The sequence below is a fragment of the Mus pahari genome, chromosome 6 (genome assembly GCF_900095145.1).
Source record: "Mus pahari chromosome 6, PAHARI_EIJ_v1.1, whole genome shotgun sequence".
NCBI classification, from domain to species: domain Eukaryota; kingdom Metazoa; phylum Chordata; class Mammalia; order Rodentia; family Muridae; genus Mus; species Mus pahari.
Window position 1 is genome coordinate 96,074,248 of NC_034595.1, and position 26,118 is coordinate 96,100,365.

At 43.6% G+C, this 26,118-nt stretch overlaps 1 protein-coding gene across 4 annotated transcripts in view; it reads right to left on the minus strand.

Annotated features, from left to right (window-relative positions):
- The window catches only part of Vps13d (vacuolar protein sorting 13 homolog D), a 227,041-nt gene that overhangs the window by 120,788 nt on the left and 80,135 nt on the right, over positions 1-26,118 (minus strand). For 3 of the 4 annotated variants that reach the window (XM_029539692.1, XM_021201317.2, XM_029539691.1), the window contains exons 34-46: positions 25,075-25,285; positions 24,241-24,315; positions 20,582-20,788; positions 18,203-18,292; positions 16,780-16,920; positions 15,614-15,736; positions 13,470-13,544; positions 9,875-9,977; positions 7,897-8,049; positions 6,050-6,185; positions 4,717-4,764; positions 1,890-2,040; positions 1,593-1,803 (exon numbers count right to left, since the gene is read on the minus strand). In XM_029539692.1, coding sequence (XP_029395552.1) covers positions 1,593-1,803; positions 1,890-2,040; positions 4,717-4,764; positions 6,050-6,185; positions 7,897-8,049; positions 9,875-9,977; positions 13,470-13,544; positions 15,614-15,736; positions 16,780-16,920; positions 18,203-18,292; positions 20,582-20,788; positions 24,241-24,315; positions 25,075-25,285 — 1,724 coding nt within the window. The remainder of the gene's footprint in view (positions 1-1,592; positions 1,804-1,889; positions 2,041-4,716; positions 4,765-6,049; positions 6,186-7,896; positions 8,050-9,874; positions 9,978-13,469; positions 13,545-15,613; positions 15,737-16,779; positions 16,921-18,202; positions 18,293-20,581; positions 20,789-24,240; positions 24,316-25,074; positions 25,286-26,118) is intronic. The other variant, XM_029539694.1, reaches the window with a different exon arrangement.

A 26,118-nucleotide genomic window follows, 5' to 3' on the forward strand; every position in this document is an offset into this window, starting at 1 on the left:
TCTGTGTCTGTCTGTCTCTCTGTGTCTGTCTGTCTGTCTGTCTGCCTCTCTCTCTCTCTCTCTCTCTCTCTCTCTCTCTCTCTCTCTCGTGTGTGTGTGTGTGTGTGTGTGTGTGTGTGTGTGTGTGTGTGTGTGTGTGTGTGTGTTTGGTTCTAGGTAAGACAGAAACCCAGGTAGCCCAAGCCAGCCTCAAGCTCACAACAGAGCTGAGGGTGGCACTGAACTGTTGACCCTCCAGCCTCGCTGTCTCAGCTGCTTACAGATTTGTGTCTCTGTTCCTGGCTTTTACTGGCTTTCTTTCATTATTTTATGAGCTTCAAGGCTAAATGGTTAATTTTACATTTATTTGTATTTTCTCTTAGAACATTAAAAACTAGCTTTCCCATAGGAACTGCTTTTACAGTATTCTCCATTTTTTTAATGTCTGTATTATTACTGTTTTATTATTGTTGTTCAACACAAAATATTTTGTAATTTCCTTTGTAATTTCTCCTTTGGCCCAAAAATTATTTAGAAGTACATTGTTTGATTCCCAAATATTTTAAGGTTATCTAGGCATCTTGCAGATGATTTAATTCAATTCTATTATGGTCAGGATATATATTCTTATGATTTCAATTTTTAAGTATTTACTGATTTATTGATTTTATGGCCCCCCAAAATGGACTCTCTTGAAGAATGTTCCACATTCTTGAAAATAATATACAATCTGGAATTGCTGGTCAAGGCATTCATTGTGCATATGCCAACTAAAACAAGCTAGTTGGTCTAAAGCCCAAAATTAAACTGTAAGCCCTACCTGCACAAACCAGGTAACGTCTTAGAATTCTGGGAGCTGAATTTCTTGGAGAAGAACAAAACCTCATGTGAAAGCACAGTGGCTTATAGGTTTGTCCTTAAAAGTCCCTGTAGCTCACGGCTCAGGGCCATTCTCAGCTGGGAAATTCCAGGGAATGAACCTGAACAAAGCCCATCTCTTGGTCAGTTTTTAATATTTCATAAAGCTTGCTTTAAATTTGGCCCATAAAAGTGAACTTTAGCTTTTCTCCAGCAGAAAAACAAAGCCCAATTTCACTCTATGAAAAGTAAAGCAGGTCTGAGTAGGGCTTAGAGGCTTAAGTTTCTGAGAGCCAGAAGGCAGCCATCCAGGATCTCTTCCAACACTGCCCTGGAAGATGCTGTCACATGCTACACGGGGAAATACAGGTCTAAGTGGTGAGGCGATTTTTCATCATGCTCAAGAAAGAGTGTGAATCTGAATTTTTACCTAGGATACTTTAAAATCATTCCTTAGGAGAAACCTCAGCCCCAGGATTTGGCTACCCAGTTGAGACCTAGGAGCTGGGTGGGTTTCGGTTTATCCTTTCCTTCCCCATATGTGCTCTTTGTACAGATCGATGTACAAGGAGGGAAGCCTCATCTCAAGTGGCTACGTATGGCCTTGTGGGTTCTTCCTTCTACAAACTTTAACTCGAGATTTTAAAGAAGGAGAATTCAGAGTTTGAAACAAACACAGAGGCCTTGCTATGGGTCTGCCCAGACCCTGAAGTGGAAAACCCAACGCCCGGGCAACCATCCCAGCAGCAACGCACCTGAAGAACCGGCTTTTCTCTGTGTCCATCGAGTGGCACTCCCGCTTGCTGCTGCTGACCTCTGCTGTCTTCACTACATTGGTCCAGTGAATGGGAACCTTACAGAAAAACACACCCAGTCCTTTGGGTCGTGCCTGCAGCCGCCAAGAAGTGAGGTGTAGAGGCACAGCAAACGAGTCCCCTGGCATGATGGCGGGAAGCACCACAGGCTCTGCCACAGAAATAAGTGTTAACACTTGCAGGAGATGTTATTGTGACAGGACAAAGAGTCACAATAACAGCACCATCCTGACTTACTGTCAGGGGCAGAAGGACTGTCCAACCGTAGCTCCATTGGTGTCTCAAGTCTGTTCTTCACAATGAGGGCTGACCGAACAGTGATTACTTTCCGAGCACTGCCTTCCATTGTGACTGCGAATACCACCCGCACAGGTGGGAGCGAAGAGAACTGTGAAAGAAAGAAAAGAACTGCATCTGGGAAAACACACAGCAGGTAAATTCCAGTAGAGTATGGAAGTCAAGAGTACCTCTGCCACCATTGCTCTTCAGTAAATTATTATCCACACCAAGTCAGTTTTCAGCTCTAAAGTAAGCGAGCAGGCCATAAGTACTATTAAACATGAATACTCCTAAGAGAGTCAGGACTGCTAGGCATGGTGGCCCACGCCTTTAATCCCAGCACTCAGAAGGTAAAGGCAGGCAGATATCTGTTCTTGGCCAGCCAGTGAGTACCAGAACAGCCAGAGCTCTATCATGAGACCCTGCCTCAAAACAACAACAACAACAAAAGGAAAGAGCCAGGACTAGAGGGATGTCTCAATAGTTAAGTTCACTGGCCACTCTTCCAGAAGACCTGGGTTTAATTCCAGACACCTACATGGCAGCTCACAACCATCTGTAACTCCAGTTCTAGGGGATTTGCATTCTTTTGGCCTCCTCAGTAACAAAAGATACACACCTGGCACATTTACATACATGCAGGCAAACACACACATCAAATAATTAAAAATAAATCATTTTTTAAGGAGTCCACTCTAAAGACATCTATAAAATATTCTACTCAGATATAATACCACAAAGTGTGTCCCAAAAGAACATGTGGGGATGGAGATACAGCTTAGTGGGAGAGTTATCTGCATAGCATACGGGAGGCTTTGGATTCGCTCCTTAGTTCTACAAAGAGAGGAAGGGAGGAAGGGTTATCTCGAGGCCTACAGACATATTACAAAGAACTTCAATAGTAGTAATGATTTATTCAACCTTCCATATTTCCTGTGATGTGGTAAAAACAAAAACACACCACCAGGCCTAATAAAGAAACTATAGGACGACTTGTTTTCAAATCTCCCGAGGAAATAAAAAAAAAAAGAAGTAGAACCTTGCAAGGCACTAACTGCTTTCCCTCACATGGCATCTTCCTTCCAAAGTAAGACTGAGAAAGCACTCCTTGAACACTAGCAATGGGTTGGGCACTGCCCAGATACACACTGGAAAAAAGAAAATGTAGAGGTTCAGACCTGTTGTGCAAAGCACAGAGTATAGGAATGCCTTGTCTGTTTAAGAGACATTCCTCAGGAACAAATGACTTCTTTAACTCTCAGTGTGACTCAACTACCCTTGACGACCCATGTACCTGACATTGAGAGAGCTAAAAATAAACTTTCTTCATCACAACCCTCAAGGTTCATCATAATGGCTTGGTTTCATGTTTTGTTTGTCACGTAGCCAGGGTTGACTTTTAACTCACTATGTAGCTGAGGATAACCTTGAGCTCCTGACCTCTGACTCTATCTCCTCAGTACTGAGATTACAAGCATGGCCAACCTTTAAAAAACAGAATGCCGGCTTCAGACACTCAATATAACTGAGGGAAGTGGTTCGTCATTACTGCTGGGTTACAGTTGCTATGATAAGTTCTAAATGTTCACTCACATTTAACAGCCTTTGTACAACTACCATACAGAAATATTTATTTAAGAATGAATTCCATATGACATATACCACAGAGGTCTGAAAGCACTACTTTTAGATGCTTCTTTGCCACAGAAACAGATGACAGCACAACTAAGCCCTTCATTCTGCCAACTTTATTGTTATTAGAGTGAACTATAAGAGAACTGGCGGGGCTGGTGAGATGGCTCAGAGGGTAAGAGCACTGACTGTTCTTCCAAAGGTCCTGAGTTCAAATCCCAGCAACCACATGGTGGCTCACAACCATCCACAATGAGATCTGATGCCCTCTTCTGGTGTGTCTGAAGACAGCTGCAGTGTACTTTCATATAACAATAAATAAATCTTTTTAAAAAAAAAGAGAGAGAGAGAGAGAGAGAGAGAGAGAGAGAACTGGCTTACTAAGCTATAAAACAAAGTGCTTTGCTTCCAAACCAAAGTGCTGGGGAGTCCAAGTCAAAATTCAACTATCTTTTCTCAAGTATTTTTTGTTTTGTTTTGTTTTACACTATTGTTTTTATTTATGTGGATGGGTATATGTCTGTGTGAGTGATGCCATGAGTGAGGTGTCTGTGGAGGCCAGAAGAGGGCGCTGAAGTCACAGGCAACTACAATCTGTTTGACATGGTGCTGTGAACCAAACTTAGATTCTCTGAGCCGCCTTTCTGGAAGGTTCTTTGGGAACACATACTAGTCAGAAATCACCATCAAAGCTCAATCCTCCACTAGCCTAGCTCCCAAGAATCACACACTATAGCTTACAGATGCACCTCCTACTTCAGTGTCTGTGATCCTTAGGCACAAGAAGTAGGAAAAGAATGCCTGGACTGTATCCATGTCACCTTGCAACGATGTTTCAAGCACCAGTGGGATATAATCTAACTGCTCTTGTATTTTTCTTACATGGCCTTGGGACTAAGCACATGAAATACACAATTGAATCAGGAGAAACTGATAATTCAGCTGAGAAGGAAAGGAAGCCCTGGAGATACTAAAATTCTCAGCCATGTGCACTAACTCAGGGAGACCACCTACAGGAAAGGGTAGTGTAAGCGCCAGTCACACACAGGCCACAGAGTCATTTGACCAGGAAGAAACACACACCCGTGTACAGGCTCAGTGTAGTGCACACACTCAGTAAGTACAGTGATGACAACAGGAAAGCCATACTCACATAAACCTGGGGGTGTATGATGTTTGTTCTGCTGCTTGGGCTGCCGATCTATGAGAAAGTTAAAAAAATCAGAGCTTCAACACAGACACACACTAGCAGTGACAATGTAACTGCCTTGAAAGAGTGGTGTTTAAAACGGCTTTCAGGTACAGTATCACTAAAGACAATATACCATGTCTTGAGCAGTAGGGAGAAAATGATATTCAGTCTACTATCATCCGATGGGTGTGATTCTCCAGGACCCATCAATGTAATGGGTAAATATGCGTGGGAAGAGCTGGTCTTTTCACTGTCTGACATGAATTTAGGCAGAAAATAATGCTTTTCTCCCACTGAAGATAAATGGAGTGTCATAGACAGTGAAAATAAACACTCGTGGAATGGAGTTCTCCAAAAGCATCTCTCATGAGCAAAGCTGCAGTGTCTCTACAGTGTCTGCTTTATCACTGACGCCCATAAATAGGTCACCTGCCTTACAAAACACAAGTGCACTTAAGGTACTTGCATCACCAGAAGACTGGCGTCTGCCTGTACCAGCAGCTGGGGAAGCTGCCTGCATCCTTTCCCCTGCCCCGCAGCCCCAGGTTGAAAGGCCAGGGAGAAGCACGTGAACTTAAGTTCGATCAGACAATAAATAGCAATGCTACATAGGATTTAGAAAGATAGAGCTAAAAAAAAAGGAAGAGCAATATAATATGAAGATACATGCAAATGGTAAAGCTTAATTATACATAAAGAACAGCCAAGACAGTTGGCCCTCCATATACACAGGGCTCACATCCTCAAACTCAAGCAAGCCCAGACCATTTGATGTGTGGTCAGTCCTACTACAGGCATACATACAAACTCTCTCCTCATCTCTAGCTTCTAAACAATACAGTATTAGCAACCGCTTCCACAGTACTTTTGTGGAAATGTGATCTCCAGCTCACTTGAAGTTTACTAGACGATATGCATAGACTGTGTGCAAACACTATGCCATAAAAAAATAAAGACTTGAGCACCAAGGATTTGGGCCTGGGGTGGGGCAGGTGAAGCCTTGAAACCCATCCCCCATAGACACTGAGGATGACTATATTCAAGTTTCCCAGACTATGAACAGAGAGGAAAGATATCTATCTACATGAAACAACATGTTGCTGCCAAATTTCAACCATTAGCTGGTTGATCTTCATGATGATTCCTAACATCCACTCCTGAGACAATACTCTGGTGTCTTTATTCTTAGACACAGGGGAGCAAAGCACTTCAACAGAGCAAGGTTATCGCAAGTGTCATTCTGTGACAGCCTGGCCTGGCAGAGTGTGCAGGACACCAAACAGCAGCCACTCACCGTAGAGGAAGAGGAATTTTTGTCTGGTGCTGCATATCGGAAGAAGGTCCCGACCTTGTCCACAGATACTGGGCTCACTTGCTCCCAGCCATTCACTCGAACTTGCAGCTGATGGATACGCAGGTCATGAGTATGTCTGTCAAGAGGAACAGAAAAGGCCCAGTCTCAAAAAAACAGGAAATTAGGAGCAGAGACTCCAACCTGGTTGTATTTTATAATGATGTAAAGGCCAGTTAAGCCTTCTCAGCATTACCTGGTGAGAAGTCAAGAAGACAGTTTAACTGGCTTTTACGCTGACGGCTACTGGTGAGATGCAGAAGGTCTGGAGCAAGGGGCATCTGCCTTCTTCTCATAAACCATGAAAATCTGTATGCTTGCCAGAGAGTTCCCAGCAGCACCTACCTAATCTTCATGACATACTGTCAGTGGAAATTAGTTGAATGGAATGGTCAGAGTGTACTGGCCATTGATTCACGTAACCATGCTCTTGGGGTCCGTAAGCTTTGTCTTTTTAGTTCCTATGTTGAAAATTCTACTCCTCTAAGGAACACATCCAGTTTTTTGGCTCCGGCCCTACACAACCACAGACAAGCCTGGGAGACAGAGCCCTTGGAGTTAAGAGTACAAGTGCTCAGCTGAAACTGGAGCAGAAGGCAGTGGGCAGAACAGAAGGAATAGGAGGAAATTGAACGTTTAATTCTATTTTAGATTTTGCCTAATTCAAGCCAGAAGGCTGAAGCTGAAATGGGGAAATGAACTTGAGGCTGACAGGAAGGGAGGAGGACAGCATAGGGTACAGTATGCCAAGGGGAAAATGCCAAAAAATGCATTTATTTTGATGAGTTCAAGCAGTATAGTGGGTTACATGGAAACTAAGAAGGAAATGACACCAAGCCCTCTCTGATGCAAGAGGCAGGGCTTATTGAAAGATACTATTAACAAGGGCTTCCTGAAGCACAGGGCACCCTGAAAATGTGTCCAGCATAGAGATTCCACCCCCACCCCCAAAGACTCCCAGAAACCTAGACCCATATATTCAAAACCCTCACCAGTCAGGACTAACCCGTGCAGGTGGAATAAGAGGAAGAAAGGCTTTGTTGTGAGGGAGGTTTGCATATGAGCTCAGGCCTGAAGCCAATCTCTTCTACTTCAGCTTCCCTGAATTAGTCCAAGGCTCAAACACTAAGCCTTCACCTATTTACACCCTAGACAGCCTTTCCATTTGAAAATACTTGCAAATAGTGAGATAATACCTTACTGGACATTCTATTATCTTTCAGGAAATGGAATTAAAGCCTTCTTCTGTATTTGTGCCAAGTCCTCTAGCTGGCTGCGCCAGAAGAGACTGGGTCAGCAGTACCCCTTGAAGAGGTAATCTTACACTGCTTCAAAATTTTTCCTTACTTTTCCTAGCTCTGCATACTGGGCCTATCTGCTTACAGAAAGTTTGTGGCAGAAATGTATTTTAAGATTGAAATCATCAAGCTTGAGAACCTTTCTAGAATTGTATATCATCCACTTCAGCAACTTTCAGGCTAGGTCACCTACTTAGAAACCTGGACAGGATGCAATGGATCTGAGTGTTAGTATGTATCTAGCTTTTGCCCAAACTCTGAAATACTTAGTTATCTTCTCACACATCAAGAAAATGGGAATAGAAAGAAATGTTTTTCCAAGATGGCATTGCAGTCTATAGTCTAAGAGGAAACAGTAACTTTCAAAGTATCTTTGAACAACAAAACATTCAAGTCAGTGAAAGACAAATAGTGAAAGACATAACAATAGGGATAAACATTTATATCCATGTCACATCTTTCATGGAAAAAGAATAAATAACCATATTTTACCTGTGTCTTAACTTTCCTCTGGCTTCAAATTCAAAGGGAATCTCTTCACCTGTGAGAACTTCTCTCCACTCACTGACATTGTGCGCATCATCCAGGAATGCTCCATTCCCTTCTGGAACCATCCCAGGACTCCCACTGTGAGACAGTGCAGCCCTGGAACCAAATCAGAGGACAGGTTGTCCCTTCTGCCTTGCCCTCCCTACTATCTCTACAGGGGTCCTGAGCCACTGGGAAATCAGCCGTCCTATAACTGACTGACTGCAGTGGCATGACATAACCTGGTTGTTCTTTGTGACCGAAGAAGGACCTGAGGGTCAGTGACTTGAGCTACCTTCAGGCTCTGTCACAACTAAATATCTTTGGATGTTTAGAAATAGACTGAAGTAATGCTGAGCATTGTACAGCATACTTACAACCTCAGCTGAAGAATGAGAATGACTGTAAAGCCAGCCTGTGCAATAGGGCAAATTTTAGGCCAGCCTGGGCTGCATAGTGAAACTGTTTCAAATAATGTTTTTCAATTTAAAGAAAGTGTGTGTGTGTGTGTGTGTGTGTGTGTGTGTGTGTGTGTGTGTGTGTGTGTGTGTGTTACATCATGGACATATGTGCATTTGGAGCACAGAGGTTAACATCAGGTGTCTTCTTCAACCACTCTCTATCTAATAATTTGAGACAGGGTCTCTTATAATATAACCTAGAGCTCATCAACTGGCTAACATGGCTGTCAGTGAGCTCCAGGGACCCTCCTATCTTCATGTCTTAGTGTTGGGAAACAGCCACACATTATCATCTGCTTTTTCAACAGTTCTGGGGATCCAAGGTCTTGGCCTCATACACAAGAATTTACTGACTGAGCCATTTTCCTAGTACTACACAGCAGGCATTAAATCACTTGCCTCATAAGCAGGAGCACAGGAGTTCAATCACCAGAAACAATGTAAGAATGCTGGGTGTGGTGGTGCATGTATCCCAGCACTAAGGAGGGAGGGACAGGATCCCTGGAGCTGAGTGGCCAGCCAGCCTGGCCTAATCAGTAAGCCAATGAGAGACCCTTTGTCAAAGAAGGCAGACAACGTTCCTGAAGATGACATCTGTGGTTGTTCACTGGCCTCTCCATACATACTCTCACACATGCATTTCCTCACATATACATTCACCCATAGCCACATTCATATACTCTCACATGCATGTATGAGCACACACACATTCACTCATAGCCATATTTATGCACAGATGCACACATATGCATCCAAAGCAAACAAACCAAAGCAGAGTTTTCTATAGGAACAAGCTGGTGACCGGCAAGAATTTAACAGACACCAACTGGTAAACAGCAAAGTCCTGGCTGTGGTACCTCATGTCTAGTGGAAGCAGAAGAATATTGTTTCAAATCAGCTGACAGTTACTCAACTCTGCCCTTCGTGAAGCTGGAAAGGCTCCCCCCCCCCCCACGTGCCATGTATTTAGAGCATTGAGCCAACATCTAAGCAGGCAAAGTCATCAGTCAAGGTTTGCATTTAGTTTAGGCAAATTCCCACGGCCCTCCCAACTCCACCCGATGCTCTCTGGGCCAAAGTGTGCTTTAGAGACAAAAATAAGTGTTCAGGAGTCAGGGGTGGAGGGCATTTCCAAAGCAGGCTTACAAGAAAAATGCAAAATACTTAAGAGACCACATACAGCTTCTTTAAAGAGTATGGATCCTGCAGAGGCCTGGACAACTTTTCTCTCACCCTCTGACCATGAACATAACATAAACCAGGTCAAGATGAGCGCCACAGCACTACTGCACACTCAGGGCCCACTTCACAGTGGTCCTCTGCAGAATCAGTATGTTTACCTATCATAACTCTCCGGGCACGAGTTACTGGCTCAGTTACCGGTCCAGGGCTTTGAGCAGGAACCAGCCTTGCTCTGCCAGGCTGCTGCCCAAGGCTGCTAGGATTTAAGTGTCTCCAGAGACAGAATGAAAGGGCCTTACCTGGTGGGTGTGGTGGTCAGGGTAGCAAACCACAGTGTGCATCCTGTGTGGTTCCGCAGAGCGAAGGGGACAAAGGGCTGCCGACGCTTGGCTGTTTTCACCTCTGCCGTGGCAAACAAACAATAAGAAAGACGATTACTATCTACTCTGTCTGCATGATGGGAACCCTGTCATGGAGACAGCACCCACAGCTGCCTCCTGTGTGAAGACAGAGGGAAGAGAAAAGGAACTACACGTTTGCTGAGAGGACAAGGAGATGCAGGCTTCTGTGTGACCTCTCTCTCTCTCTCTCTCTCTCTCTCTCTCTCTCTCTCTCTCTCTCTCTCTCTCTCTCACACACACACACACACACACACACACACACACACACACACTCCCAACAACGGGTCTTACTGCTTAGAACAGGCCATCAGGACCTGACCTGGTTATAAATCAAGAAAAACACTGACATAGGCCACTCCTCCCAAGCAATGCATTCTTCATCCTAACCCTGGTGGAAGGCCCCCACCCCTGAACCATAGCATGTACATAGTAACAAAATTAAAACTCTGTTTTCTCTTCTGGTGCTTTTCCCCCCTTTCACTGAGGAATCAAGGTCATGCTATCTGAAGGCTTTTAAATAAAATGTTTGCTCTCTCTTATTTTTAGTGAGTACGGTATGTATGTGCGTGTGTGTACAGGCATTTATGTAGAAATTAGAGTTGCCATAGTCTTCTTCACTTTACTTATTTTTGAGACAGGATGTTACATGAATCTGGATTTCACCAACTGGCCATCAGACTCACAGATCTGCTTGCTCTGTCCCCCTCCCACACTGACTCTAGGATTAAACACACATGCTACCAGCTTGTCAGACAGTTTCCAAGGATGGAACTCTTGTCCTCATACTTACTCAGAAGACTTTAACAACAGAGCCATCTTCCCAACATAGTTTGATTTTTAACACAGGCAACCCCCCCTCCCCCCACCTAGCTTCCATAATGAAGTCACCAAGGAGGTTGAAAAGGCATGTTCTACACTGCTGCTTCACAAAACAACCTCTGATTGGGAAACTACAGAGAAACAACTACCAGAAAGCAATGTAACCAAATTCTAGAAACTGACAAACTGACTATCAACTCTGAGAACTGTCAAAGGCACTTCAGTGTCCTCAGGAGCCTTCTGTAGCCCACTCTGACTAAGGGCCTGTCACCTCTAGTGACCATGCAAAGTAAGCCAGAAGTGGTGGCAGGAACCACCAGGGGGTGACAATTCAGGGTAGGAGCCGCCTGGCTGAGGAGTTGACAGCACATGGACACTGATGAGCACAGCAGGCCCCAGGGTCCAGCAGCATCCCTGTCTGTGTTAATCCTGACAGACAACTTTCCAAAGGGAAGGAACTTGATGACTACCAAAAGGGCAACATTTAGGTTAAAACAAGTTCTCTCTGGACAACAGTAATTCAGCAGAGACTATGTTACAATCATCTGTTGAGAACAGGAGCAGTGGCTCTCAACCTGTAAATCTCAACCATTTTGGGAGTCAAATATTAGATATGCTGCATATCAGATATTTACAATTCTTAACAGTAGGAAAGCTACAGTTATGAAGCAGCAATGAAATGGTTTTATGGTTGGAGGTCACCACATGAGGAACTGCATTAAAGCATTTCACCCTTATGAAGGTTGAGAACCATTCAAATAGAAAGTGGTCTGGTTCAATAACATGAGGATACTGCTAGGGATAATGTCTGTCTACAACTATGCCCATGTCCATCCCAGTAGCCTCATATGGTTCACAAAGTGCTCCCCCAAGTAAAAGATGAAACCTTGAGGCTGGAGCAAGATCCTTCCAAAGGGTAAACAGTGTTCATGTGCTCTGGGAGAAGCCTCCCTCCCTATGAGTGAGAAGAGCACCTTCATTATAGTAGACAAGGGCCAAGAGGAAAAGGACCAGATGTACCTTCCTATCACACTATGAACCAGACAGACAGTTTCCATCTGCAAATCATACTTTGAAAAAACAGGTGGCAGATGGCTTTGACCACTCTGAAATACAGACTCAAGTACTAGAAATCCATACAAAGAGATCCATGTGTCTACTGCTGTGGGATTAGATAACATGGAAGGCACAGTACGCAGGATCCCATGTTTCCTGTGCAAATCAAAACTAATAACAGAGGCTAAAACACCACAGAGAACACACAAATCCCAGCACTGCATCAGCATCCAACTCAACTGTGTCCTTGCCTTTGGCATGAAACCAGAGAGAAAACTCCCAAATCCATCAAAGAGAACATTATTTCCTGATGACCTCAAAAATCTGCCTCCAGTGAATGAATCCAACTTCTTCAGGGATTGAGAAAGTCTCACATTCTTCACATCTAAGTTCAGCATCAAATGAAGCCAGCTGAAAAAATTTCTACCCCTCTGCATGTCTTTCATGGAGTAATTAGCCATTCTAATTGGGAGTTTTATGCTACACAGCAGCTTAGACTGTCAAAAGGCCCTGATTTGTGGATCATAATAAAGACACTGAAGCCCCAAGTCTAATGCTAGCTAGTCAGAGAAATGAAGGAGAAGTTCTCTGTTGGCCATGAGAGTCTGCTACACTGGCCAGAGGGGAAGAATGCTCAGCTTTGCCTGAAGGAGGAGTGCATACTGGAAAGTTCAGCAGTGTGAATTCACAATAAATGAGGATGGGAGCCCACTGTCAAAGACCCATCCCAGTTGGGCCTTCTTAAAACAAAATATACAGTGACCCATCTGTATTAATAACTCTGGTCGGTATTCCCAGTAAAAGAGGCTCAAATGCCTTTGGGTTATCTTTCTTCTTCCTTTGATAGGCTCTTGCTATATAGGCCGTGGCAGCCTGGAATTTATTATCCTCCTGCCTCAGACTCCCAATTGCTGGCATTACAGATGTGGAGCACCAAACCCAGCTCAAATGCCTTTTAGCATAAGATATATTAAGAGCCACGATCTAGAGTTAGTCACACACATAAATCAGTTAGATTAACAGTACTCATTAACACAGAGGAAGAAATAAAGTTGGCAGTCCAATGTGAGAAGTTTCTTCTTGCTCTCACCAACCAGTCAATTATCCAGGAACAGCTTCTTTTCTATCTCCTAAATACATAAATTCCTATGTAAGGAAATTAATGTTTGTATCTAAGCAATTTGTTAGGAAATACATTCTTGGCTATATGACTAATTATTACAGCTCTTAGTTCTCAGAGCCCCTTGCATGGCTGTAGGCAAAGCCATGCGGTGCGGCTTAGTGAAGGATGGAGTTCCTCCATCTCCTTCATTCCTTGTAAGAGCCCCCCTTGCCTTTGGCTTTTCTGACTGTATACTGTGCAGCTGATTCTGCTTTCACTAGAGGAGACGGTGATGAAGCAGTCATGTCTGCTGCCACTGCCATGATGAGGTGCTGTTCTCTACTCATCCAATGGAGACCTTCTCTCAGGCTACTGAGGCAGAGGGCTTATAACTGATAACACTCTCATTCAGCTCCGATTAATAACACATACTTAAAAAAAAAAATCAGTATACAGGTTGATGTAAAGGCAGTTCTTGAAACAGGAAAGCAATGCCAGCCTCTGGCTGTACTGTACCTCGAGCATAGATCTGGTGCTCTAGGTTAGTCAGACTGGCTGTGCTCCTAGTTCTAAGGTAGACAAGAGGGAGGCCTGGTAGACAGGAGAGACAAAGTTAGAAGATAAAAACAGGTGCAGTGAACAAGACTCACCTCCAACAAGCACAAGCAGAGAAATTACAAATGGCATGCAAGCATCATGCAATTGCAATAACATCCTTCCTTATTGCTAAGAAGCAGTAAGTGCTTGCCAAAGCCAGCATTTTTTTTGCACAGCTTTGATGGTGTGGCTGTGTCCGCTTTTTCTAATTAGGTGACAGTGAATGTGTTGACTATGCCCTTGAAGAGAACAAGCCTTTGGGGGGAGGGGGGTTTCATTTAAAGCATGTTATAGATTGACCCAGAGGAGTCACAGAAACTAATCAGTATGTATTTTAGAGGAGAAGGAAAGACATAGGACAGAACATTGACCACTGAGTTCCTCAAATACTCAGGGCAAGAGTCAGCCTCCCTCCAGATTTCAATAATCCTTTTGCAATGTTTATCTCACAGTCCTAAATTCCAAACCGAGCATAGCATCAACAAGAGAAACTGAATTGTTCATAAAATAATTCATGGAATAAGTCATGCCATGGAGATTTGCCTATAGAATCAACCCAGGTAACTCAAAGCTAAAGATACATTGAATCAGTATTGAATTCCCAGTTCCTAAGGTTGAACTGCACAGTAAAGGCTAAGCCATTAGCCTGTTTTACACAGGACACAAGAAAAAAAAAAAAAAAAAAAAAACCCTAACTTTGGGGAGAAATATGGCTAAAATTTTCAAATAAAATCTAAATATTAGTAGTCAGTTCCACACAGTTGAAAGCTACTAACTTGAAAGCCAATGCTACACAAACTGTAGGACGCCTCTCAGAAGGCTACCAGGAACTGCCAATAAAAAGGCACTTGTTATTTAGATATGTCAGATGGTTGAAACAGTGTTATCACATCAGCCTCACCAGAAAAACCTAAAGAAATAAAAACCAAGCTTTAATATAGATAGGGTTATTATTAACAACAGAGAGAGGAGAACGTGTAAGAAAAAGAAGCGGGGGGGGGGGGTCTTCAGAGCATCTGGCCTTCCTGGAGTTGGCACTGGCTGGATCTAAGGTCCCGGCACAAAGACCCACCTGCTCTTGGACATCCTACACAGATGCCTTAAGCATCTTCTGGACAGATGAGGTTACCTTTTTGCAACACAAATCAGGAGGTTAGGGGAGTTGGAGCTTCATGGACTCAGAACAGAGAACAAGTGCAGCAGTACAGCCTTTGTCTTTCCTTCTAGAAGCTGGAGGCACTCTGCTCACACACCCCAAGGAGGGGCAAACCAGCACAAATGCTTCCTACGCTAAGAAAGCCCATCTTCCCAGACTGTTTGCAGGCCAGATGGAATATTTAAGTATTCATGAGCTATGTGAAGTCAGGCCAAGACTCCCCAAAGAAACCACACTGAAAGAGTTGGGGCTGAGCTGAATTTGGATGACAATGGCTTGTGGAACAACCAGGACCTGTGGTGTCTGTCACCATCTCCCCAGAATCTGAGGCCAACAGAGCTCCATGCTGAGGCATTCATCAGGACAGAAAACACCAACAAAGAACACACTGACTTCTTCCTCAAGATGCTGGGATTCAATTCCTTTATACTCTATGAACAATACAGGCTGCCCTTTTAAAAAACATTTTCCCACTTGGGATGTTGCCCTCCCTCTTTCCAAGAATACATACAAACCCTCTAGCAGAAGTTTTAGATGTTTTTATAACCCAGTTTTAAAATATCCCATCCATTGTAAAACCAACTGTTTTAGCCCAAGTAAGAAAAAGTAACCAACAGCCTGTCCTGACGCACTCTTGATGTATCGGCTCCTCTCCAGCATCACTGGAAATCAAGAGTAATGTTTTGCAGATCTCCTCTCCCCCACATCGATGGAATTAGATCCTGCATTAACAGTTCAGTAGTTTGTGCCAGAAAACTGTCTTTTACAAAACTAAAATGAACTACAGAGGCCAGTCAGAACTTCTTAAGGAGTTCTCAGAGAAAGACCATTCTATTTGAATATTTCGGTGAAGCACTGCTCTACAGATTAACACTGATATAGGCAGACGTGCATGTAAAAATCTTACTTTGTCCAAAGCATGGTGGGTCCACAGAGGAGCCCATCCAGTCTTCTGTCTTGGCTGACTCTGTTTCCTTGTCCTCTTTACAGTAATCCGCCAGCCAGGACTCCTTGGTACTTATATACTGATCTAGAAAGAATTCCATAAATTAAGAAGGGAGATGGAAAAGATAAAAGGTTCATGTCAAATAATTTCAATGCATTAAAAAAAAGCTTTTACTGAGTGCCTCCTTACATACTGGACCTATGCAAGAAGCTAAAAAAGGCTAGACCCTAGAGACAGCAATTGCACAAGGAAGAGATCAAAGCAATCAGATGACCTACCTTCATGAAGCCACCTATGATGTGAAAGGCTAAAGGAAAGACAGAAATACAATGCTGGAGGGCAGAGAAGAAGGTCAGATGTATTTGGCTTTGGCAAAAGCAGGTGGTGGTGATGTGTGCATCAAAGTCCCTCTTGAAATGTGAATAGCGACTCAATGAGACTGAGGGCAGAGTGACACTAGGCAACTGGACTCTTGGGTGCAAAGACTAAGACATTAAGTACACAGAACACTCAGGAACACTGACTGCTATGCTGTATCTTCAGAGCACATTCTGCAGAAGAGATGTGACAGAGATATCCAGAATCCAGAAATGTACATTTCAGGGCCACCAAAGAAACTGTGAGAACACAGTGCATTGGCTTGGCAATTTTCAGAGTTAAGTCCATGTGACAATTGACAGGGAATAAATAGCACAGGGAACTTACTCATTCTGTTCACGGAATACCACTCTGTAACTGGACAGTGTGGTGTGTCTCTGTAATTCCACCCACTTGGAAGGCCAAGGCAGGAGAAGTGTGAATTTGAGACTAGCCTGGGCTTAAACACTTCATCTTGCTTGAAAAACAAACAAAAATTCCTGTGTGAATAACAGAAGTGAAGCTAACCTCATTTCTAGGATAGTGAACCCCACTAGCAAAACATTAGAGGAGAAAGTTCTCCAGGATCCTTGTGGTCCCTAAGAAGCCTTAGCTCTTGCTTGGCTATTAAGGGCATAGGGTTCAGCCATGGTGAGGAAGTGATGGCAGGCACAGGGCCAATCATTTGTCCACCTGGCATCTTTGTCGGCAGTCAAGAGACTCATATTACAGAAAAGATGTTAGCTTAAAACAGGCAGCTTCCCACTTACCTATCAGTACAGAAGTGATGTTGATATCCAGGCGGCGTTTGGCCTTGGCCTCTAGCTTCAGTCGAGGAGGATGGAGACGACTAGCTGCCTGTTGTTGCCAAGATACAGAGCATGGCCATGGCTCAATAAATGGCTCCCAGCCTGAAAGAATGCAGGAAATAAAACATCTGTTCAGCAGATATCAAGGGCTTATAGGAGAATACTGTTCACAAATGCTTAGCAAGGACAGACCACAGCTTAATGGCTCCAATTCAATCTCACAATGATAGCCCCACCTTCTGCGATAGGTCATCCTACAGATGCCCGGGGTCCACGAAGCAGGCCTGGAGAACACAAGCACTCCCTGTCAGGCTCTTGCTGAGGTAGCAGGAAGCAAGGAGGGAGAGCGCATGGTGTGTTTCAGTAAAGTCAGAAGGCCTCATCCCCAATCAAGACCAGACAAAAAGGAGCCTGAGACGTAGGTTACAAGAGAAAACTGTGGCTTTAGCTAAGAGCTCCGACATCAACCCTGCTCAAAGAACAACCCATCACTGAACCAAGGCCATATCTGGAGGCTCATTAGGTTAACTTTATCAAGGGTTTTGTTTCTTTGTTTTCTTAAAATGTGTCACACGTATAAACAAATTTTAACAAAATATACATATAACTTAAAGGAAATTGTATCACAAGCACTCGTGTAATTGTTCAACTTAAGAAATGGGAAATCAGGCCAGGGATGGTGGCATACACCGGGAAGCAGAAGCAGGAGGAACAGTTACTGAGTTCAAGGTCAGCCTAGTGAACACAGTAAGTTCCAGGACACATGAGCTACATAGAGATCCTGTCTCCAAGAGGAAGGGGATAGGGAGGGCAGGAAGAGAAAGAGGAAGAGGAGGAGAAGCTGTTAATATGCTTATGTTCAACTACACAAGTCATGAGGAACCCTTCTAAACTACACTAATTACAAGTTTACTAATAGAAACTGTGGCTCATTTGCATCTCAGTATGTAATAGTGTCACAATTCACTTCTGCCTGACTGTAGGGTAAAAAATTATAATTTGGGCCAAATGTTGTGGTGTAGGCCTATAATCTCAGCACTCAGGAGGCTGAGGCAGGAGGATTTACATGAGTTCCAGGCCAGCCTTAACTTAGTAAATCACAGACTAGCCTGAGCAACAGAGTGAGATCTTATCTAATATACAAACAAAACCATAGATGCTCAACTCTTGAAGACCAGTTCACTAGCTTTTGAAACACTTATAAGTATAGTCACATCACATCAAAAATATACTTTTAAAAAGTAGGAAGTCTGTGCTTGTGCCCTGTTGTTTCTCAGTCTCACCCCACCCCACCCTTTTTCTCGTCTAAAATACGCAGTGACAGCCTTGGTAAACATAAAAGCTCATTCTTTAAATCCTACAATAATATACAATTTATACTGACCTGACAGAGCACGGTTATAATAATCTCCAGAAAGTGTGAAGTGGGCGTAGCCCTCGGGGTTAGCTCTTACGTGCTGAAGGAAATTCAGACCTGCAACACAAGTAAATGTCACTACAGAGGCAGGAGCAAAGTGGCCTCCCCAGCAAACTGCATTTCAGATACTACTCATAGCTGCTAGTGACAGCCTCATAGGAGAGCATACATAACTACAGAAGTTCTGTCTACCAGCAAAGTTTGTATATGAATCTTCATGTTTTATAACCAGTGCACTAACCATGCCATTCAAATATTCTTATCTTGTGCTGGAGAGATGGACAAGTGTTTAAGAGCACCAGCTGCTCTTCTAGAGGAACTGGGTTCAATTCCCAGCACCCTCATGCAGCTCACCACCATTTAACTCCACTTCTGAAGGATCTGATGGCTTTTTTTGGCATCCAGGCATACAGTGATACATATACAAAGTTGCAGGCAAAAAAAAATCCATAGACATAAAAAATAAGATATGTTTGTTTTTTTGTTTCTTTATTTATTTATTATCTGTAAGTACACTGTAGCTATCTTCAGATACACCAGAAGAGGGTGCCAGATCTCATTATGGATGGTTGTAAGCCACCATGTATTTGCTGGGATTTGAACTCAGGACCTTTGGAAGAGCAGTCAGGTGCTCTTACCCACTGAGCCATCTCACCAGCCCATGTATTATTATCTTAATTGTAAGTTTTTGGCACTCTCTTAAGCACTGAACCTAAACACATGGTCTCACTTGCGCTACCCCCGTCCATAGCACGCAGGTATGACCAAAGCCATAGTAACATCAAAGGGTATTTCTCCTGAATGCATGGAAAGAGGGCAATAATAATAAAAGGCATGTCTTGCTAAAGGTTAGCATATATTGCTTTTTAACATATTTCTTAATTCTTTGAAAATTTTTACATAACATATTTTGATCATATTTATCCCCAATTCCTCCCTCTAACTCCTCTCAGATCCACCCTGACCTCTATAGCCCATATAAACTTCAATTTCTGCTGCCCACAGACTCCTGGGTGTGGGGCTATCCACTGCACTGTGGTTGACCAACCAGGAGCCACACCCTTAAAGAAAACTGGCTCTGCGTTCCACAGAGACCATCAGTTGTCCAGTTCCTCAGATAGATGTGGGGACTCATGAACCCCTTCTTACCCCATATTAGCTCAGAATCTTAAGATTACCATAGAAAACGTAAGTTACATAATTATTCTCTACAGAAAAGACATTCATGTCAGTAGTCAAAAATCTCGTGGCTTTTAATTGTGCAGCCTTAAAAAGCATGGAGAGGGTTCAAGTATAGGATAGGCAAAGGTCCAGAACCAAATTTGATGAAGGAGAGAAGGATGGCAAGCTACAAACATTGGAAGTGACAGGTATTAATTCTCTATCCCCCAAAACCCTCTCCGTGTTTTTCTAGACAGGGTTTCCCTGTATAACCCCTACTGTCCTTGAATTCCTGAGTGCTGGGATTAAAGGTACGTACCATCACCACCTGGCAAGTGAAAGGTGATTTTTACCAGGTGCCCTCAGAACCTTCATCCTCACACAAGAAATAGGGCACTGAGGAAAGAACACCCCTCCCCAGGTCCCAGCCTACCAAAAACAGATGAGTGGTATTACCACTGCAAGGGGTGCCACATGAGCCTTCTAATAGGATCCTGGTTTGGTTTTCAGGAGAGAATCAGGCAGAAGTATTCTTCTGCCAGCTTTTGTTCTAGAAGTCCCAGGGGACTCTATTCACCACTGTTTATGTATGGGACAGACAGGGTAACTCAGCTGGAGCTCTTGATGTGATAGAAACTTTATCCGTGTCAATTTCTCCTATTCCTCAGCTATCGGCTCAAGCCACATATCAGAAATAAATTTGAAAAATCTGGGTAATCCATTCTTGTACGTACTAAGAGTGTCTTACTTTCCTTGACTATCCCTTGAGACCCCATACCCATGTCCTCAGGTATGTCCCCACTCTCTACTTGAGTGACCCTCTCTCACCTAACCCTTCTGATTAAGTCTACCCTAAAATACATTTACTACGCCTCAACTCTGCTTTGTTTTTTTTAAAAAAAAACAATCTGGCTCATACCTTCCCAGTACTCAGGAGTCAGAGGCAGGACAATCTCTGAATTCGAGACCAGCCTGGTCTACAGAGAGAGTTCCAGGATGGCTAGGGCTGCACAGAGAAACCCTGTCTCAAAATATTTTTTTTCTTTAAAAGCTTGTTAAACTATTAAGTTTTACCTGCACTATGAAGTAAAGGGGAACAAAGATACATGGAAAGCTGAAAAGGCAGGCCCTAAGAAAAGACCAGCACTGGGCTGCAGGACAAGCCTACGAGCCAGGAATACTCACGGGAGAAGGTAAGCTCGGCCAGGGGCACATCACAGTCCATGCAGTCATCGATGAAACAGATGCACACGCTCTCAGCCTTGACCTCCACTCCAGAGATCCGTGGAGCTGGCATGGTCCCCGGGTTGTCTCTGCTGCTGGAGACCAGGGACAGCGACTTCAGAGGCTCTGCATTCTTAAACAGCCAACTTGCTGCCTTCTTCAGCTGGCCTTCAAGAAAATCAGAGGTGTGAGGTGCCACTACTTCCCAAAGCATTACAGAGAATCTGTGAGCAGCCCAGGAGAGCTGTAATCCAAAGGCTCCTTGGGCTAGGAAGGTGCTGGGGCGCACATAGGGTAAGCTGTTGCATATCTTCTATGCAAGTTGATAACACCTTTCCTGCTCTGACTGCTAAGGCCCCTCCTGTACCAACTGTGAACAGAAAGGTGAGGAGGGGGGCAGGAGTTGAGGAGCCCTGAGTCTCAAGGCCCCCTGGTATGCAAGTTTTATCTCCACCCAAGTTCTTGTTCATACTGATACAACTGTCCTCATATGTCTTACTTTGTGCATAATCCATCTTCTCAATTACAAACTCCCAGAGAGCAGAGAACAAAATGAGATGCATGCTTGAGCGAGCACATGCCCACATGTGCGTGCGCACACGCACACACACACCCACACACACACACACACAACTTATTCACTAGTGTATTTGTATATGAGAGAAAGATAACTGTTAATGCCCCCTGCTTGAATAAAAACAAATACTCTAACACCCTCTTGCTCTCAAGAAAAGTAAAAAAGAAGGAAGGGACAGAGATAAAGGCAGAATAGAAGAAGGAAGGGAAGGAGGGGAGAAGCAATGTCATTGCACACTCAGAACTCAGAACGTGAGACAGTTCACCTGCTTGAGGGTCTGGGCTCTGAAGCAAGCTGACCCTGGTCTAGACCAATCCTGTACTTCCCAGCTACTGAATAAAGGGCAAGCTGTTTGATCTCTGTGCCCTGTAGCACAACAGAAAGAGGAAGTGAGCTCTCAGAGCAGAGCCTGGTAAGCGATCCTGCTTTAAACAGCTGTTATTTTCATCTTGTTGAGTAATGGGACTAAGTGGCTTTAGTTCAATCACAATGAAATCCAAAAGGTTTGCAGACCGTGGGAGAAAATGTGTTTGAATAAAGAGAGAATAAAAATCATAGACATGATAAAGTATAAAATTAAATCGAAAATCAACAATGACTGAATGGAAACAAAGCTGAGGGACCCAGAGAGCTAGCCTACCCACACTTTTTTCAGAGGTAAAGGGGCTTCAGGGAACACAATGAGCATCTCTACACACAATACGCTAGTGTGTAGACTGGGCACAGCATTCTAGAAAAGAATGTGCTCTCTGCAGGAAAGAGTTATAAAGACACTACTGTTAAGTGCATAGCCTCATGTATACACACACATACACACACACACACACACACACACACACACAGAGAGAGAGAGAGAGAGAGAGAGAGACAGAGACAGAGACAGAGACAGAGACAGAGACAGAGAAAAATAACTTGAAGTGTCACATGACTTCTCTCATTTGTGGATCCTAGATTCCATATAGATACATCAAAATCCCATTTGTAATATCACAGCCCTGCCCACTTATACATGAGATTCCAAAGCCACAGGGTCACTGCAAGCACAAAGCCACAAGCCCTGAAACTCAGCACCTATCCTAGTTGCTGGTACATACTGTGGCTGAAGCATTTGGTGAAAATAACATAAATTTTCCTTCAGAATGTCTAGACAGAAGGACCATTCTAACTGCAGACCTCAGCAGCCTCAGCACAGGACACTTCTTTCTTGGCTAAAATGTTTACCTTGCCTTTAAAGGATACACTCTGCAGCTTCTCTTGGGCACCTCTGAGTCCCGGGGCACTGCTCTCTGCTTTGGGCCCCTTTTTAAGTTATAAAAGGGTTACACAAACACGAGCTCTGTCACACTGCGTACTGAGCAATAGCATATAGACTATGGATGTTAGCCAAAGGATGACTCTTGAACCCAGCAGGATAGAGAACCACTCCACTGTACTATTCAGAATGGCATGAGGGTTAAAACTCATAAATTATTTGTAGGTTTGTCAATTAAATTTTCTTCAGACCAGGGCTGAGCTCAAATGATAGAGACCATGGAGAAAACCACAGTTAAGGGGACTGTCAGCTGGGCGTGGTGGCGCACGCCTTTAATCCCAGCACTTGGGAGGCAGAGGCAAGAGGATTTCTGAGTTCAAGGCCAGCCTGATCTACAGAGTGAGTTCCAGGACAGCCAGGGCTACACAACGCTGTCTCAAAAGAAAAAAAAAAGACGAGACTGCCATGCAATCTATCAATAAACAAAATGCAGTGGGGGCTAGGGGCGCTCCATGGGCGATCACTTGCCTAACATGCACTAGGCCCTGGACTTAACCTCCAGCTAAATCTGTGTGATTGCACACCCATACACATATAGCGCATATAGAAAAGTAGAGAACGCACCTATGTGGAAAGGTTGGAAGGAACCACAACTCAGTAGAATTACTTTTTCTTAAAATAAACAAGAGGTGGGTGTGATGTGCCATGGTAGAAGGACACAGAGTGCAGTGGGTCACAGTAGAAAGGACACAGCCTTCACATCAGACAGACCTCTCTTTAATGCACCTTAGGCCAACAGAAATGGATAAACTAAGACAAACTTGCTTAACCTGTCTGAGCCAGTTTCCTCATCTGAAGTACAGACAATAATGGCTATTTCTAAGAGCTAAGAGACTCCACAAGAAACCCAGAGCCAGGCTGGGAACAGGGATGGAGCTCAAAGTGCTTGCCTACTGGGTTCCATCACCAGCACTGGATAAAACCAGGCAAGGTAGCTCACACCTGTAATCCTAGTGCTAGCGTGCTAGAGATTGGAGGCACAGGAGTTTTAAGATCATCCTGGAACACATAATGGGTTCAAAGCTGACCTGGGCTACACAAATGTCTGATAGCAAATAAAACAAAGATGGGCTTAGTCAGATGGCTCAGTGGGTAGAGGCACCTGGTGCTAAAACCGACAATTTGAGCTCAATCGCCAGGACCCACAGAACAGGAGACAATTAACTCCAAGTTGACCTCTAACGACCAAGTGTACCATAAACATACATCTGCACAAGTAAATCAATGTAATAGGTGTGTGTTTAAAAGACCAGAGACAGAGCAATAAGAGCTCAGCACATGAGCATGGTCATGACTCTCAGAGCCTCAGAGCCAGTACCATTCCAGCACCACTGATAACCAGGAGGTACAGCTACTTCAGAGTACCAGGCACTTATCCACAGCCAGGGCTCCTACCTACTGGAGCTTCACAGGTAAGGAAGCATTAGCTCTGAGAGGCTCTGACTTGCCCAGAGTCCTTTAAGAACAGCTGAGTGAGGCAGAGGAAGAATCTGACCCACTGAGCCAGCTCCAGAGATAACCAACCTCCTGATCGCAGAAAACCCTTCTGTTGAATCACAACTATGGCCAAACCCGAATGATGCTCAGCCCCACCCTCTCCTTCAGGATACATAGGACTCCTTGAATATTCATATTCTCTCTTTTTCTCTCTCTGATGTAACCGAGGAGGAAATGGGAAGGAAGCACATGGTTAAGACAAACAGCAGAAAATGGAAGCCGTACCCAATTTACCTTGACACAGCAGAAGAGCCTTGCGACAGTCATCCATGCTGAAGCCCAGCTCCTGTAGTCTAGCTAACTGTAACTCTGGGAAACAATTTCATACAGATTACTCCACAGGCATGACAAATACCATTTCCTTTCTTGAGGCAAAATGAGCTCTTAGTGTAAACCTCTAACACGTGCACCTTGGACTTTTGTTAAGAAAAGAGTGGAAGACTGTCATTTAGTGGGAACAGCATCACTTGAGTTTTCAAAGGAAAAGTCTTAATTTTTGAAATTAAACTTGAAAGTAAGCCATACAACTCCACAAGAAGTTGGAGGGAAAACCCACCTGTAAGCTGGAGCAGTTACTATAAGGTATTTGTTTTTTTTTTTTAAAATAAAAAACGAACAAACAAAAAAGTAATGTTATGGTTCACAGTCATACTTAATGACAAATAAACTATGAACAATTCAATTGTGCATAAGAAAATTGAAAAAAGGTAAAGAAGGCAGGGGATGTTATCAGTATGGTGAATAATCCAGAGCCAGAGAGGCTGAGGCAGGAGGATTGGCATAAGTTTGAGAACAGCATATATCACACATGATGTAGTAAATGCGGAGCTAGCCAGAATTTAGAGTAAACTGTGAGGGGGGGAGAGGGGGAGAGGGGGAGAGGGAGAGAGGGAGAGATGGGGAGAGGGGGAGGGGAGGGAGAGAGAGAGAGAGAGAGAGAGAGAGAGAGAGAGAGAGAGAGAGAGAGAGAGAGAGAGAGAGAGAGAGAGAGAGAGAGAGAGAGAGAATAAATGAATATGAATATGAGTATTACTAAGAAGACTGATGGGTTTCCAATTCAACACATACCCAAGACAGGATCTAAGGCGTGTCTTGGCCCTTCTCTGACATCCTCTCCAATTCGAGATGCCCCTGGCAGACGACAGCTGATGGAGTCTACCTCCACAGCTGCAGAGTCCGGTGCTGCAGCACTAGCTTGCTCTGGGATGGATTTTGCAATGGCAAGAAACAGCTGAACATCGTTATAGGAGAGTCTGATATCCAGGGCTTGTAACTGAATCTAATGGGATGTAAAAAGGTAGCGATGGTTTTTAAAGTTGCTTTTGGCTTTGCGCCCACATAACATTCAAACATAATTCTTACTTTATGTTCCAGAAGTCCAGATTATCGTTACAACCTTCTCACTTAAAAGATTGCAAAGATCTTGAAATTAAGCAAATGATGATGGTGAGGTACTCAGCCATTAGATAATAGTTATAAAACTGAATGAAACTAAAAAACAACAACACTAAACTAGGATTATTACTAGAGCAATTAATACGGCATAAGATAGGGATATAGGGATATAGGGCTGATGATCACCTATTGGTAACATTTTACTAATCCATTTTACATAGTACCATTACATTTTTTTTTTAATTTCTGAAATAAACTGATCAACTGTGATGGGTAACTTTGTCAATTTGACACAACCTTTAATTACCTGGAGAAGAGTCTCAGTGTGGGACTGACTTATTGGGTTGGCCTTTGGACATGTCTTAGGGGGTATGTCTTAAGTTAACTTACATGGAAAGACCCAGCCCACTGTGGGTGGTGCCATTCCCTAAGCAGAAGGTGCTGAAGTGTGTGAGAGTAATCAAGCAAGAAAGCAATTATGAATGCACTTCATTTCTCCCTGCTCTTGACTCTGGCTATGATGTGACCATCTGTTTGAAGTTTCTGCTTTGACCTTTTTACAATGTTAAACTGTAATCTGGAATTGTAAAATGAAATACCCTTTTTTCCTCTAAGTTGCTCTCCATCAGGATATTTTATCACAGCAACAGAACTGAAACTAGAACACCAAAAAAAAAAAAAAAAAAAAAAATGGATCTCTTTGCCCCCTATATTGCC